The sequence below is a fragment of the Cetorhinus maximus genome, chromosome 11, assembly GCF_964194155.1.
Source record: "Cetorhinus maximus chromosome 11, sCetMax3.hap1.1, whole genome shotgun sequence".
Lineage (NCBI taxonomy): Eukaryota > Metazoa > Chordata > Chondrichthyes > Lamniformes > Cetorhinidae > Cetorhinus > Cetorhinus maximus.
The window spans coordinates 15,921,172-15,937,644 of record NC_135889.1 but is presented as its reverse complement, the minus strand read 5'-3'; the positions used below and the strand labels follow the sequence as shown (position 1 = coordinate 15,937,644).

Sequence of the window (16,473 nt, the reverse complement as noted above, 5' to 3'; positions counted from 1 at the left end):
CACCTGTTCCCACACCACAACCTTAACCTTGTGCTTTTCGCCTTACAGATACTCAAAAAGTGCAAGCCGATGGGACAGTAAAAAAACAGATATGGTGAAGACACACCACCAGCTCAGGTGCTGATGCTAATTTACAGGATAGCATAAAGGCGAACCTGCACATGGCGAGAAACTGGGAAAGAATATGCTGCAGCTTGAGCAGAGGGCAAATAATGCACAGATGCCAGCTCAACAGAGGACAGTGTCACACATGAGCTCCACTGCAGAGAACTCTGATGAGGACTTCAATGGGGCAGCTTACAGAAGAAGGTTGATGGGTATGCACAGCAAAAATGTTTGGTGAATTAAAAAACCTGCTGGAAAGCCTGCGGTCAGTGTCAAAGAACATGGAGAAGACCGGGGCCAACTTGGTGCAGGGCTTTGCATAGAGTTTCAAACCCATCCTTTCCACCACGGAAGTAGTGGCCAACTCTGCTGGCACGCTTGTGGACCCAATCAGGATGCAGAGTCTAATGGCTAATGTTGCAGCTTCCATTTTAGCACAAGAAGCCAAGATAGCTGTCATGCAAGCTCACATGGCTGCCATCATGCCTGTGGATTACATTGTGCAAAGGGACCTGTAATCTCTGACAACAGTCCAGTAATCTGTGCGCCAGTAGATTACTAGGACTGCTGAGGCACCACTCCAGGGAGGTGACAGTGGCTCCATGGCACATGAATCTGCTATCCTCTCTCAAGATGGTAGTATTTGTCCTCTTACCCCTGCTACTCCCCCAGTGCTCTTGCTAGTGACTGTTAAGCAGCCAGCTCAGTCTGAGCCTATGCTGAGATGGTGCTGTGTGCAGCTGGGCTTTCAAGAAACAGAGCTGCTCAAGATCATCCTCCAGTGCCATCTGCAATTTCTTCCACTGAAGGACAGCATCCTTTCATGAGCCATGTTATAGAGCTCCTCCTGCTCCTCATGCCCCCTGCTCCTCAGCTGATCACTGTATAGCCTCTACAAGGATTGTCCCTTCAAGATAACAAAACACCATGGATGTTGCACCCATTCTGCCAAGTACTGCAGGGCTCCTCCAGAGTGGTCTAGGCAACAGAAATGTTGCTTCAGCATGCCAATGGCCTATTCTATCACATTTCTTGTAGCAGCATGGATTTCATTCCACGTGGTCAGCGGATGGTGCGTAATATGCAGTAGTCACCCTTTTGGCTTGGAAATGTAATGTAGTTATTTATCATTGAGTAGAGGGCCTCAGTGATTTCCATTACACAACACTGTGCAATAAACTGTGCAATGTTGTAAATACTTGCAGCTGTGGCCTGAAAGGCACCAGATGCATAAAAGCTCATCACTACAGTCACTTTTGCAGCCAATGACAATGTGGACCTTGCCCTGCCGTGAGGTTGTAGTTGTAACTGCAGCAGGTGGCAGATTTCAATGAACTCATCTGTACTGAACACAGATGTTTCAAACATTGTTTCTCACTGATCTTTAGGTAGCAAATTACCCCCTGAACATCCTGGGAGGATATGGTCTCCTGCAGAGAACCTTTCTCCTCCTCCCTCTTCCAGCAGCTTGTCCTGCTCTGCTCATTCTCCAAGCCATGCTGTATTGCAAGGGACCCAGATCTGTGAGCAACTGCTTTGGGAAGGAGCCTTGAAGTCAGCAAAAACTCATTCAACACCTGCCACACCACTTTTGTGGACTTTTGCAACTTTAAACAACCATACAAATGCTTGTATAGTCAAGGCAACAGCCAGGAGAAATCAGCCTATGAGTAGCTGATGATCCCTTTAAGTAGTGCTGGTGGAAGGCCCTCCTGCTTCTGAATGTGTCAGCTATGCAAGGTTAAGGGAGGGCATTGAGCTCTTAAAATGGCAACTCCAGCGTTAAATGACACTGAGTGATGTCGCACGCCCAGCATACTTCCGATGGCTCCTCATTGCATGTGCATTAGCACCCACATCAACATGGCATCCTCTGTGATTCTTCCCCTGTGTCCCGTGGATGCCAATTTGGGATCCAAGGGCACTCGTAGAATCCAAAAAGCAGGCACAAACAATCCTAATTTCATGCTGCAGGCCTTTTGGCTGCTTAAGGGGAATTCTAAGGAACAGTATCTGTGCACAGAAGCTGCTGTTTTAAACCATTGCAACACTGATGCAAACAAGCATAGAGTCAATCTACTTGAGTGTTTTGCACCGTCAATCATTGTTCGCCCACTGCTTACAATCTCAGCGGGGAAAAAAAATCAACCAACCTCAAGATTTCTTCCAGAATGTTCATAATCACATTAAACAATACAGAGACTGCACCAGTGGGTTCTGAATAAAACATGTATTGAAATTGGCTAATGAAGCACAGCATGCATTTTTTTGACCCATCATTGTTAAACAAGACCATTCAGGGATGATGTTAGGCAGCACTGTTTCATACAAAGTAGTGAAAATCTAGAACTCTCTTCCTCAAAAAGCTGTTGAGGCTGGGAGGTTAAGTGAAAATTTCAAGACTGTGGCAAATAGAGTTTTCTTAGGTAAGGGTGTTAAGACATATGGAACCAAGGTAGGTTGATGGTGTTTAAGATATTGACTGATCATGATCTAATTGAATAGAACCAGCTTAAGGGACTGAATGGCCTATCCCTGTTCCTAAGATATGAGCAACCTGGCCCATTAATCTACCCAGGGCTTTTCAAACAAAATGCACTTCTTCTCTTCGTACTACTTTTTAATCCTTCAGCCAACTAGTAATTTTGGAAGAAAGATTGAGGTATTTTGCAAACTGCTACAAGCAGTTTACTTATTTGGATTTATCCTACAATAAGAACAGTTGACCTTTATAACTAATGCCCGTGATGCAATATACGAACAGTGCCCTCTTCTATTTATGGATTGCAGTTCTTTAACCCCAGTTAATATATCAGGTTTGTTTGTTTGTTTTATTCCACCATACTACATTTGTCACGACTTTGGCCTCAGTACCTTTTCTATATACTATTTGTTTATTTGTGCCAATTAAATTATAAACATTGGAAATGATGACAGCTTTGCTACTGCAATAGCCAGTCTTCCATCATTTCAACTGCCTGGGCTCTAAACCCTCTATTTCCTCTCTAAACCTTTCTGCCTCTCCACCTCCCCCACTTCCTTTATGATGCTCTTAAAAATCTACTGTTACAATGTCTATAGAGACCGATAACTTTTAAAAAGAGATATGAATTTCTATTCAAAGAATCACACAAGATTTCATGTTTTAATGCTTCTACTGTAACAAGCCAATGAAACTCAACACGACCAAACATTACTAGTCAGCAACCAATACACTAAGCTGCAGAAAAGGTTTTCCCCAGTAACTTCTTAACACAACCGAAAATCCCATGCCACATTTATACATTAGGGCACGTTCTCAGCAGATACATAGCTTTGTCTTTAAAATTCCAAATGCCTCCCAGTGATTCAACTCTCTTCTCCCTGCCCCAACTGAGCAAATCTTCCAGCATCCTTTTCAACACAGTTCCATACCCATTAGTGATTCCTTAGTCTTCAACTATCCACAACAAGCTTTGTTCCTTTAAACATGTGTTCCTGACATAGCAGCACTTGCTTTCAGTCGGACCTCCTCTGTGAGTTTTTGAATCTACAAGTAGCATGGCCAGCTGCTTCTCCCTTTGTATCCAGGTGTTAAAGCTTGCGCCTGACTTTCAGGAGGTCTTGACCTGGGACCCAAAAGTGATGGCAACCTGGTCATATGGGCCTGTCACTGAGTAGAGTTCAGCAAAATTTCACACCCTCTCCCCTCCCATCCCATTCCATGGCAATCTGTTTTACCTTAAATTAAAAGAGACAGTTTAAAACATAACCATCTTATAAAGCTTTGTATTTGTAACATTACCTCTTTGACCAAGGTTTTGGTCACCTTTCCTAATATCTCCTCCTTGATGCCAAATGTTGTTGGATAATGCCCCTGTGAAGCACCTTTGGAGGTTTTATTATGTTAAAGGTGCTTTATAAATGCAAGTTGTTGTTGTTATGTGTTGACAATGAACATCATTCTTCCAAGATGATATTATGACTCAATAGCTGTATTTGGTACAGTTTGCATCATTTTGTTGAATATTGGGACATGCAGAAGAGTTTGGGTCAAAGATGGTCAAGATATGTGAACAGAGATGTGTGTAAAAGACCAGTGAACCCTGCGCTAGCAAACATAGTACATAGCAAGTATGGGAAATCAGGCTATAAATTCTTCTCATTTCTCAACCTGTGTTAGATTTTTATTTCATGTGTTGCTGAGGATTTGCTATATGATAAGAGACCTTCCCAGTTTTTTTTTATTCTTTCATGGGATGTGGGCATCACTGGCAAGGCCAACATTTGTTGCCCACCCTTAATTGCTCTTGAACTTAGTGGCTTGCTAGACCATTTTAGAGGACAGTTAAGAGTCAATCACAGTGCTGTGGGTCTGGAGTCACATGTAGGTCAGACCAGGTAAGGATGGCAGATTTCCTTCTCTAAAGGGCATTAGTGAACCAGATTGGGTCTTTATGACAATCAATGATAATTTTTCTGATCACCATTAATGAAACAAATTTTATATTCCAGATTCGTTACTAACTGAACACAAATTCCACCAGCTGCTATGGTGGAAGTGGAACTCGTCCCAGTGCAGTAGCCTAGATCTCTGGGTTACTAGTTCAGTGATGTTACGGCTACATCACCATCTCCCCTGATCTCCCATCAGATCTCGATTATTTCTCTCATCAGCAAAGTGTGCTTTAGGCCTTTTAGGTTAAAATGTTCATGTTAAGTCACTGGGCGGGAACCCCATAAATCGGGTGGATTGTTGGTTCTACACCACCAGCCACTGCCCCCACCTCACCATCAGCACCCCACACCCCCACCCCCTCCCCACCCCCACGCTCCCCTCCCACCCCAGCAAAGTTACTATATATTGGCTTCAATGAAGAGTAAAATTGGGCAATTTGTAAAACTAACATTATGCTCAATTTTGTCAGTTTCACAGTGGGCGGATTAGGTTAAAGTTACCCAGAGTTGCTCGTACTCTTCAAGTCAAAATCAGGCTCGTAGCTCATGCTGAGTGTTTTTATGCTCAATATGAAAAATGCTCAATTCGGCGTACATTTCTTATTGCATCACTGACCAGCTCAATGACCTCAAAGATTTGCCCGTATGAACTAAGTGTACATCTTGCTCATCCTTCCAAAGTGGACATCAATCACCTGCCTTGCCATGGTCTGACTTCCCGTCTCCTGAATTGTCACCCGGTGAATTAGAAATGACCAGGCTGAACCCAACTGCAGTAAAATCAGATCCGATTAAAGGTTTACAAAAACCCCATTTGAACCCTCCCATTCATGGATGAAGGGTTGTTGTCATTCTTAAAGATGCATTCACCATTTAAAATGTCGATTGTTGTAGGCACAATATGTCAGTAAAGCTCAATAATCCTGATTTCAGTATTCAGCAGAGCCTGGGGATGGGCAGTGAAAATCACTGCTTGGGTTTCAGTTGCAGTTAGACTGAATCTGCAAAGTGCAACCTGATCTGCTCAATTTTGGCAAAACGTTTACAATAATTCAGTATCAAAACACACAATGCCCCCTCATTTACTGTATCAGTGACCTGCCGTTTTCAAATCCCAACATTAGCTTTTTTAACCCAGTACAAATGGTTTTGCCAATCCACATAGCTCCCCTGATGGGAGGGGCAGTAACCAGAGGATGCAAATTTAAAATAATTGTCAAAAAAACTGGGAGGGAAGGTGAGGAGATTTTTATTTTTACTCAGTGAGTTGTTGTGATCTGGAATGCACTGACTACAATGGTAGAGGAAGCAGATTTAGCAGTAAATTTCAAAAGGGAGTTGGATTTTTATTTACAAGGAAAATTTGCAAGGCTATGAGGAAAGCGTAGGCGACCGGAGCTTTCAAAGATCAGGCAGATGCATGATGGACGAAATGACCTCCCGGTGTGCTGCACGCTTCTATGGTTAAATCATGTCATGGACTCGATTGCTGTCCTGAACTTTGACATGACATAGGAAGCCTACATCACATTGATTTTGGGGGAACCACATTCTGTGGACACGTGGTGTCACCTCTCATGAACAGATCGGGACTGGGGGTGAAATGCTAACCGGAAACTGGCGAATGATTTTTAAAATCCTATTACCTGGAATGCAGCTGAGCTGGAAAATAACTCAAAGGGAATTCTGTATTCCTTTCCCCTTTGTAAAGAGATCGCTGTTTATAACTTTTATCATGTACAGTATTCGTCCAGCGAGGGTAGACCTCGAGTTAACACTTCTGGATTTACTTTTAAAATTGGAGCACTTTCTGTGGCCACCTGACTGTTGAAGTGATATGCATGAGGGATCCTGAATTGCCTCCAAATCACAAATGTCCATTCCCTCACAAATTGATACATTCATTTGTAGATAGCCTTCTGGCTGTTTCCCTTCATATTAGTAGATGACTAGACTAATTGGTCATTCACTATGTGTTGGGGACATCACATCACACCCCCCCACCCTCCCCCACCCCTCAATCCAAAGCATTCCAACCTCTGGTCTGCTTGTTCTGCTGCATAATCACAAATAAGGGCCCCTTAAACCTTTGCTGTCTTTTCAATTAGTCCAGAGCCTTCTCCACCTGCTTTGCCATTTTAATTTTAGCTGTATTTTTTTCTATAAAGCTCCACAACTGGCAACAAGATCCGACTGGTGTCAGTTGCAGTGGACATTGCATTAGATTTTTCTGTCAAAATAACATTGAGGATAATTGCACTCCTGTTGTTTTGTGTCAATGACACAGCAATTTCAAACGAGGAGCAGATTCACATTTAGATGAAAATATCCTAGAAGTTGCTGTTTGAGTTGCAGTGCTTCACCATGGGCAGAGTTTTCTGCCTGGCGGGCGGGCGGGCCCGACCCAATCTCCGGTGGGTGGGGAGCTGATCCCCGCCAGAGAAGCGGGCCCCGCCACCATTATATGCGCCAATTAAGGCCCGCCAACGTGACGTCTGGCGGGAAGCGCTATGTGCTCCCTGTGCAGGTGGGGGGGATTCCCCAAAAGCGAAAGTGTGCTCTTTCACGCATGCGCACGAAAGAGCGCACATCTCCCTGAGGCTAAGTGCAGTCTCAGGGAGATCACTTATACTCTCAAAAATGTTAAAAATAGAAAGCAAAAATCCCCTAACATGTGACATGAGCTAGGACATGTTCATAATATACATACTAACTTTATTAAAATGTTTAAAACCCTGCATGAAACCTCATCCCGCCAGTGGATGAGGTTTCATGTTTTTTCTATTGCCTGCCAGGGCTCCTGACCCGCCCGCCAACCTTAAGGTTGGACGGGTAGGTCCTTTAATTGTTTTAATGATCCTGCTAATGGCCTCAATTGGCCATTGACAGATCGGCGGGCGCACAGCTGATTTGGCTGTGCCCCCGCCTTCCTGAAAATTTAAATGGGGCGGGGTAACGTCGGGGGTTCCGACGTTATGCGTCGGCGAGCGGGCCCTGTCCCCTGCTCACCAACGGCAAAATTCTGCCCCATTAGTTCAGTTAAACTGGCATCTCCTGTCTGTTTCACCATTGATATGTATTGAATGTCATGTAGTCACTGTATTTTCTGGTTGATACAAACTAAATTTGCCAGGAAGTTAAGTCCTAAATCCTTTTAACAATGTGATAACTGTTAATTATGTTAATCTGTTCATTTTAAATTGTTAATCTGTGGTCTTGAAAATTAACTTTTACAATTGTAGAGACTCATTCCTTCAAGTAACCATTGGAGATTTGAAAAATATCAAATTTAACATTTTCAAACATCTATGTTGCTTTCCATTGTCTCTCTTCTCTCTCTTTAAGCCAATCTTTCTTTCTCCCATTTCTCTTCTTTTGTACCTGATTTGACATTGAATTCACCCACAATAATTTACACTCCCTTCTCAGTCCTTGCACTGTTTATTTCATAATCCTTCAATCTGACTGGTCAAGAAGATATTGTCTGCCTTGATCACTCAGGTTCCAGATGTCCTGTTTTCCTCACTGTGACACTATCAGTTCAACTTTCAGCAAAAATGCTTTGAGCTGAAGGGGACAGGGCCAAGCATAGCTAATTGAAAATGTCATTAGATGCCTTACTACAGCAAATTCTGGGCCCAGTGTCTCTTAAGTGTGAATTGAGATAGAATTAAAGGAGATGGGGACTAACTGTTGCTGCCAAATGTTAAAATATTCCAATTAACACTCGGCAACTTAGTGACAACGTTGTTTGTCTTGGGGACCTCTGACGTTGCCACTTGGGATGTGCATTGGAGGGAGAAACAGAGAGGAATCTGGGGATTAATGTGCACCAACTGCTTGCAGACCATTCTTATCAGCAAAAATACAGCTTGGGCTCATTGTTCTTTAAGGAAACCCCACTGAGTAATCCCTATGTTTCTACAATGGTAGATAGTGCATTGTTTATACTCTTGAGTTTATTTGTGACACCAAGACTTCAGCACCTTAGGAACCCTGCACTGCAATCGAGGAATGGCATAGATTATTTTGATTCGTTGTAAGTTCAATTGGTGATATGTGGGAAAAAATATCAGGAAAAGGGGAAAGACTTGAATTTATATAGCAGTTTTCACAACCTCAAGACATCCCAAAACACTTCACTGTCAATGAAGCGCTATTTGAAGTGTAACCACTGTTGTAATGTAGAAAATGTGGCAGCTCCTTTGTGCACAGCAAGATTCCACAAATAGTAATGCGACAATGACCAGATAACCTTTTCTTAAGTGCTGTTGATTGAGGGATAAATATTGATCAAGACACCAGGGAGAACTCCCCATTTCCTCTTTGAAATAAAGTCACCTTTATGTCCACCTGAGTGAGTGGAGGAGGCCGCGGTTTAACATTCCATCTGAAATGCGGCACCATTGACAGTGCAGCACTCCCTCAGTGCTGCCCTGGTGTTTCAGCCTAGGTTTTCTGCTCAAGTCTTTTGGAGTGGGACTTGAACACATCCCATGGCCAGAATTCTCCGGTCGGCGAGCTGGGGGCAGAGCCCTCTCGCCGACGCATAAAATGACACGCGGTGACATCGGGTGGGCGTCCAGACGTCACCGCACATCATTTAGGTTTTCAGTTCAGTGGGCGTGTAGCCGAGTTGGCTGCGCATCCACTGAACTGTCAAAGGCCTATTAAGGCCATTTAAATAGTAATTAATCAATCAGCTGAGCTGCCCATCCAACCTTAAGGTTGGCAGGCAGGCGAAGAGCCCAGGTAACCTTTGCATTTTTCATGAAACCTCATCCACAGGCGGGATGAGGTTTCATGAAGTGTTTTAAAAGTCAATAAAAAATTTTTAAATAATTCTTTGACATGCCCCAGCTCATGTGACAGTATCACATGAGGGGACATGTTTTAAAAGTTTTTATTTCCCTTTATATAATTTACTCATGTCAAACCGATCTTCCTGAGGCACCTCTGTGCCTCAGGGAGATCTCTGCGCTCTTTCGCAAAAAGTGCGCAGGGAACCTCTCAGGGAATCCCCCCCCTCTGCCCGCACACAGAGTGCTCAGCGCTTCCGGGTGAGCGTCACGCTGGGCGGGCCTTAATTGGTCCCACCCACGTAAAATGGCGGCGTGTCCCCAACCGGGACCACTGATCAGGTTCGCGCCCACCCCTGCCCGCCCCCGCACAACCCCATCCCGATGGGGGAAAATTCAGTCCCATGTTTTGGTTCAGAGACACGTGTGCTACCTACTGAGCCCCAGCTGACACCTTGTCATATCTTTCCCTAATAAAGCAAACATGTCTTTTGCCAATTACCAATGTCAAATTTATAAATTCCTCTAAAAGTCTTTAGCCATTAATCCACATTGTGCCTTGTATGAAGCCATGTATAAACAAGAGATTAAAAATCATGAAAGCCATCAGATAGCTTTTTTCATTGAATTAGGTGGGAGGTATTCACAGCAGATTTTAGCACCCCTGAATATAAATATCTGCATCCAAACCATAGGCTATGTTGAATTTATCAGTGTTGCCATCCACAGGATCCTGACAGTCTCACAAAAAGGGTTGCTTCATCAGAAGTTCAGAAAAGCTAGGCTGTAGATCAACCGATTTTAATTGTGGGATCGAGGAATCAAGACCCAGAAAAGAATGATTTTACATTTGATTCATCATCTTTCATATCCTCAGGGCATCCCAGAGTGATTTACAGACAATGAGGTAATTTTGAATTGCAATCGCCATGTTACGGACAGGATTTGTGTGGTCCCTTCCAGTTCATAATCAGGATGTTTGTATCTAAGGTGAATGTGAGTGTTTCCTTATCCACAGGGTGATTTTCCCTAATTGAAAACAATTCCAGAAGTAGGCTTTCTGATGATTTTTTTATAAAATAAAGAGTGTTATTTATTATCACATACTTGCCCCATATGTTTGAACGCAACATCTTGATCACTCATCTCACACTATCAGACTTGCAAAGATTGGATACAGATGAAGCTAAAGCCGTAATTATAGAAGTGGAATGTATAACTCAGTCTTTGTATTGATACTGGCCTGGTTTCTTCATGGTTATGTTGATACTTTAGTCGGAGTAAAGGTCTTTTAGAAACACAGGATTCTCATGAAGCTGCGAAACCTCTTGCAGATGAATAGCCAGAAAGTTTGTTCCCAGGTGGACTTGGAAGCTGGAACAAGTGCAGTACATTGGCTGCATTAGAAGACTTTCTGCTATGATGGTTCAGCTGTCTCCTGGTACTTCAGATGTTTCAGAGGCCAACAGTCTAGAGATTTCATATTCCTCAAACCTGGTTCATCCTTACACAATGAGAAGTTTAAACTTCACAGGTGGCTGCAAAGTTCCCTTATTAGGTTCATGTTTAACTAATATTGGCCATAATATCAAATACTGTCCAGAGTTTAAATGCCCATAGTCACATAGCAGAGAGTTCGTGGCCACTCTGTCAAAGCATGATCTTACAGTCCATGATATCCAATAGCCTCATGCTTGTTCTGAGCGCGACAGCTGCCTTCTTGAACCACTGCAGTCCACGTGGTGTAGGTACACCCACAGTTCTGTTAGGAAGGAAGCTTCAGGATTTTAACCCAGCAACAGTGAAGGAACAGCAATATAGTTCCAAGTCAGGATCGTGTGTGGCTTGGAGGGGAACTTGCAAGTGATGGTGTTCCCATTTATCTGCTGCCCTTGTTCTTCTAGATGGTAGAAGTCACGGGTTTGGAAAGTGCGGTCAAAGGAGCCTTGGTGAGTTGCTGCAGTGCATCTTGTAGATGGTACATACTGCTGCCACTGTGTGTCGGTGGTGGAGGGAATGAATGCTTAAGGTGGCGGATGGGGCGCCTATCAAGCGGGCTGCTTTGTCTTGGATGACGTTGAGCTTCTTGAGTGTTGCTGGAACTGCACTAATTAACGCCAAGCTCCAGTATTTGATAAAGCCAATGTATTGTCAGAAGGGAGAACTGAGAGAAGTAAAGGGCTAAGTCCAGTAGTGAGCTACTGAATGCTATGTTTTCAGAAAAACAGTGTAGCAAATTATCAGAATCATTATTCTTATTGATATTCTTTGGATGTGATTAGTAATATTATGATCTGCATAATCCATATCACTGGACTGAAACTCCAAGTGAATAATTCAAATGTTTGCAATGACGCATTGCTGGGAAAGAGTTAGCAACAGGGTGTATTGCTGCACTCCTTATTTAATGATATATCAGGAGCTGTGTAGCTAAAAGAATAAACACAATATCTCACCAGAGATAGCAGATTTCAGGCTGCCTCGGGAAAGATGTCACCACTTACCTGAGTATTTAAGTTACCCGGCACTCATAGCCGTGGAAGGATGACTAACTTCCCAATCACTAGTGGGGCCATTTAATAATATTTACAACAGTGATATGTTTACAGAGTGTAAGTGATAGTGTTAGAAAGAGCATGTGGCACATTTGAACAGGAAGTATTGGATACATGGTAGCAATTACAAGGTGCTAATCTAATGAACAGGTTCAGGTGAAATTGTAAAGCGAGAGAGCAGTTTAGAAGTATGGTGCCTGCTGAATTTTGAGATTAGATTATTGCTTTGCAATCTCTTTCTAGTAACTCTTATTGCTTGTAATGTGCACGAATTTGGTGTGGATGTTTCTTTCTAGACTGTGTGGGCAGTGACTGTTCTCCACCTGCAATTACAATTGCACAGCAACGATAACAGTTGTGATTTTATTCAGGACTGATTGGAAAGAATTGCACAGAATTTACAGCCACTCAGCCCATCTGGTCACTGCTGCTGTTCATGCTCCACACAAGCCTCGTCCCACCCTAATTCATCTCACCCTGACAGCATGTCCTTTCTTAGATTCCTTTCTCCCATGTGTGTTTATCCAGCTTCTCCTGAAAAGCACCTAAGATATTCACCTCAACAAATTCCAGTGGTAGCGAGTTCCACATTCTATTCACTATCTGGTTAAAGAGGTTTCTTCCGAATTTCTTACTGTATTGATTAGTGACTGCCTTCTATTTATGGCCCTTATTTTTGGAATCCCACCCCGCCCCCCACTCCACCCCCCCCCCCCCCCCACCCCCCACCCAAACATTTCCTTTTGTAATGTAACCCCCCCCCACAAACATTTCCTTTTGTAATGTAATGTAATTCTAAAACCGTATGACTTATAACATAAGGCAGATGGTGGTGTAGTGATAATATTACTGGATTTAGTAATATAGAGACCCAGACTAATGACTGGGGGACATGGGTTCAAATAGCACTTGGTGGAATTTAAATTCAATTAATAAATCTGGAATGTAAATCTAGACTAAGTAATGGTGACCATGATAACTATCAATGATTGCTGTAAAAGACCATCTGGTTCACTAATTCCTTTAGGGAAGGAAACTTGCCATCCTTTCCTGGTCTGGCCTACATGTGACTCCAGACCCACAGCAATATCGCTGACTCTTAACTGCCCTCAGTTATAGATGGGCAATAAACTGCCAGCAATGCCCACATCAAAGAACATGGATATGAACATACAAATCAGATCTGTTAACAGTAAGGAATCCATTGCAGAAGATTTCACCTGATCACAAGATATTTGACCTACCTCTTCCTCAGATAAACAATGATGAAATATGTAGCATTCAATCTATTTTATATTTGAAGGCCTTTTTTTATTGAAACCCATGGGTGGTGGCAACATGGATACAGCACAGGCTGAGAGGTAAAGAACAGTAGTGAATGGCTGTTTATCAGAGTAGATGAAAGCGCGCAATGGTGTCCTTCAGGGGTCAGCGCTCTGTTTGTTATTTAAGATACTTGGCAAAAAAAGCCAAGGGAGAGATGAGGAGAATTTTTCTTTCACGCAGTGAGTTGTTATGATCTGGAACACACTGCTGAAACGGTAGCAGAAGCGAATTCAGTAATAACTTCCAATGGGGATATACTTGAAAAGAAAAAAAATGCATGCCAATGGTGAGCAGGACTAATTGGATAGATTTTTGAAAGAGCCAGCATCAGCACCATGGGCTGAATGGCTTCCTGCTGGGCTGCAGGATTGTATGAGTAGAATTTTCCAGTCGCCCCCGTGGCGGGCTTAATGGCGGGCAGGGGGGTGGTGGGGGGACAATGCTGTGGGAGCTGAATAATTGGTTTCCTGCAGGCGTAGAATGACTGCGGGAACGTGCACCCTTGCCTGTCATGGTGGGTCGCCATTCCCACCAGAGGTCGGCATGAAACCATTTTGCATTCCGTTAATGGGTTGCAGATGAAGGCCTGATCGGAAGTTCCTGTGGATAGAAAATCCACCTCCTGGAAGACCCTGTGAATAGAAGATCCATGTGGTAGATCCTTCACCCACCCAGGGCCCTTGGTTTCCAGAGGTCTCCATCTGTCCAATTTTCCATGCCACCAGTGAAATATCATGCCAATCTGGATCACTTATGACCAACGTGGCCTGCACCTGTTGCACTTATCTGCAAGAAGGCCTGGGGCAGCTCATGTAGATCTGAAGGGAAGATGGAGGCCTCTAGCGACTGAGAACCTTGGGCGAGTGAAGCATCTACCACGTGGATCATCGAGCTATAGGAGCTTCCAGGAGGTGGACCTTCCATCCACAGGATCGTCCAGGACATGAACCTTCTATCCCAGGATCGTCCAGGAGGTGGACCTTCCATCCACAGGATCCACCAGGAGGTGAACCTTCTATCCCAGGATCCTCCAGAAGGTGAATCTTCCATCCACAGGATCCTCCAGGAGGTGAATCTTCCATCCACAGGATCCTCCAGGACGTGAACCTTCCATCCACAGGATCCTCCAGGAGGTGAACCTTCCATCCACAGGATCCTCCAGGAAATGAACCTTCCATCCCCAGGATCGTCCAGGAAATGAACCTTCCATCCCCAGGATCATCCAGGAAATGAACCTTCCATCCCCAGGATCATCCAGGAAATGAACCTTCCATCCCCAGGATCGTCCAGGAAATGAACCTTCCATCCCCAGGATCATCCAGGAAATGAACCTTCCATCTGCAGGATCGTCCAGGAACTGGACCTTCCCCTTCAACAGTGGGTAAGTTGATCTCCGGGCATCTTTTAAATATGACTCCTGGGTATCCAGCCTGCCCTGCCACGCAAAACATCAGAAAACTCCCGAGTGCATCATTCCTTAGTCTAACATCGTGCGATATGGTGCCAACTCCTATCAGCCTCCACAGCAGGAAACACTCCCTGTTCCTGCCCCTTCCATAGGACTTAGTCCCGGAATGGAAAATTCCACCCGTGACTCCTAGACTGTTTTAGTAGTGCCTGAATCAGTATGTGTACATGAAACTTGCATGTGAATTCCCTCCAAATCGTAATGTTTAGATATCTGTCTTTATCACAATGACCTTAGATGAACTAATAAGCTAGTGCGGAGTTTTTTAAAAAAAACTGTTTCCATTTAATAGACCATCAAATTACGGTTTCATTAAATATGCTAAAGTATATCTTCAGTTGGCTGATCCGTGCAAGATTAAATTGCTGGATGGTAAAGACCAGTTTATATTGATAAACCATGCCTGTATTTTTATTACAGTACCCATATTAAGGTACTTAACATTAAAATGCTTCAGTAACATTATAAAATGCTTCAAGGAGTTGAAGACATTTGCTGAAACCCATGATAAGCTCTGTGAACATCTTTAGAGAAAAGAGACAGGCTGAAGCTAAGGAAACATCAGCCTGATGTTTCACAGGTGTTGACTAACCTGTTGTATCTCTCCAGCATTTTATTTTTTGGACTTCAAATTTGCGGTATTTAACATTGAGTGCCCCATTACTAATTCTCTGTGCCCCGGCATGTCTGTTTACTTTTCTGTTTAGGTCCCAACTGTTTTGCAGGCTCTACAATAATCCCAGCGGGGAAGGAAGTGAAAGTGGACGACTGCACCATATGCTACTGCTCTCAGAATGGTGACTGGTGGAAGACAGAACGACAAGCTACGTGCGTCAAACGCGAATGTGAACGCCTGTGATCAGGGTGACACAGCAACTATTACACTAACTAACTGCCAGCAAAGCAGCACCTTAGTGTGCTGTATAGCCAAAAAATATCGCCTAGCTCTACCCATTGCAATAGTCACCAGAGAATCTAGATTCCAGGTACAAACACTGTTTGGTGGAACACTATTTTTTTACATTGTTGATTGTCTCATTCTACACATGGGTGCCACTTCGTTTGAAAATTGAATGAACGTTTTGACTGCTGATTACCGAAATATTTTAGTTTTGCCGTTTTCACGTCCGATGCTATCGCTTCTTGTGTCACCTCAAAGATTTTTCCTCGTTCTTGATTCCACTGCCTGTTTGCACTTAGCATTATAGGCTGTTTGCAGGCAAACTGTGATACTTTTAGAAATTCTGAATTTAGTTCAGTTGTGACTTTCTCTGCACTTTGCTATATGCTTCATCTTCACTTGACGATTAACGGAGGGAAGCTGTCAAATGAAAAGACTGTTCATTTTATAGTCTGAAACACTAATGTTGTGCCTGAAACTGTATAAGAGAATATTCTAATGAAAATAATTTACAATGTGGAATTATAGCGCAACTGTACTTAGTGTGGCAAATAATCATATATTATAAAATATATTATTTTGTTAAATATAACTTGTGACATTCCGCAGAATTCATTCAGTTGTCTTTTTTTCCCAAATGGAGCATCGAGGTTATAAAGATATAAATTGTTCACTGCTACAACTGTTAAGGTTGCAGTATTGGGTAATTAGGGGAGAGAAAAACATCTAGATCTAAGTTTTTGCAATTTGAATATTTGTTTAAATATCTGTTTAAATTGTGGCTCAGTAGGCATTCTCCCCTCTGAGTTGAAGAGTCATGGGTTTAAATGCTCTCCTCCAGAACTTCAGTGCAAAATCTGGACCAGCATTCCACTGTGGAAG

The 16,473-nt window shown here is 43.2% G+C and overlaps 1 protein-coding gene across 1 annotated transcript in view; it reads left to right on the top strand.

The window, feature by feature from the left end:
• Positions 1 to 16,174, top strand: part of vwc2l (von Willebrand factor C domain containing 2 like) — a 19,977-nt gene extending 3,803 nt beyond the window's left edge. Inside the window, exon 4 of the mRNA XM_078551348.1 lies at positions 15,398 to 16,174. Within this exon, the coding sequence (XP_078407474.1) occupies positions 15,398 to 15,549 (152 nt within the window). The 3' untranslated portion in view covers positions 15,550 to 16,174. The remainder of the gene's footprint in view (positions 1 to 15,397) is intronic.
• The last annotated feature ends 299 nt before the right edge of the window (positions 16,175 to 16,473 follow it).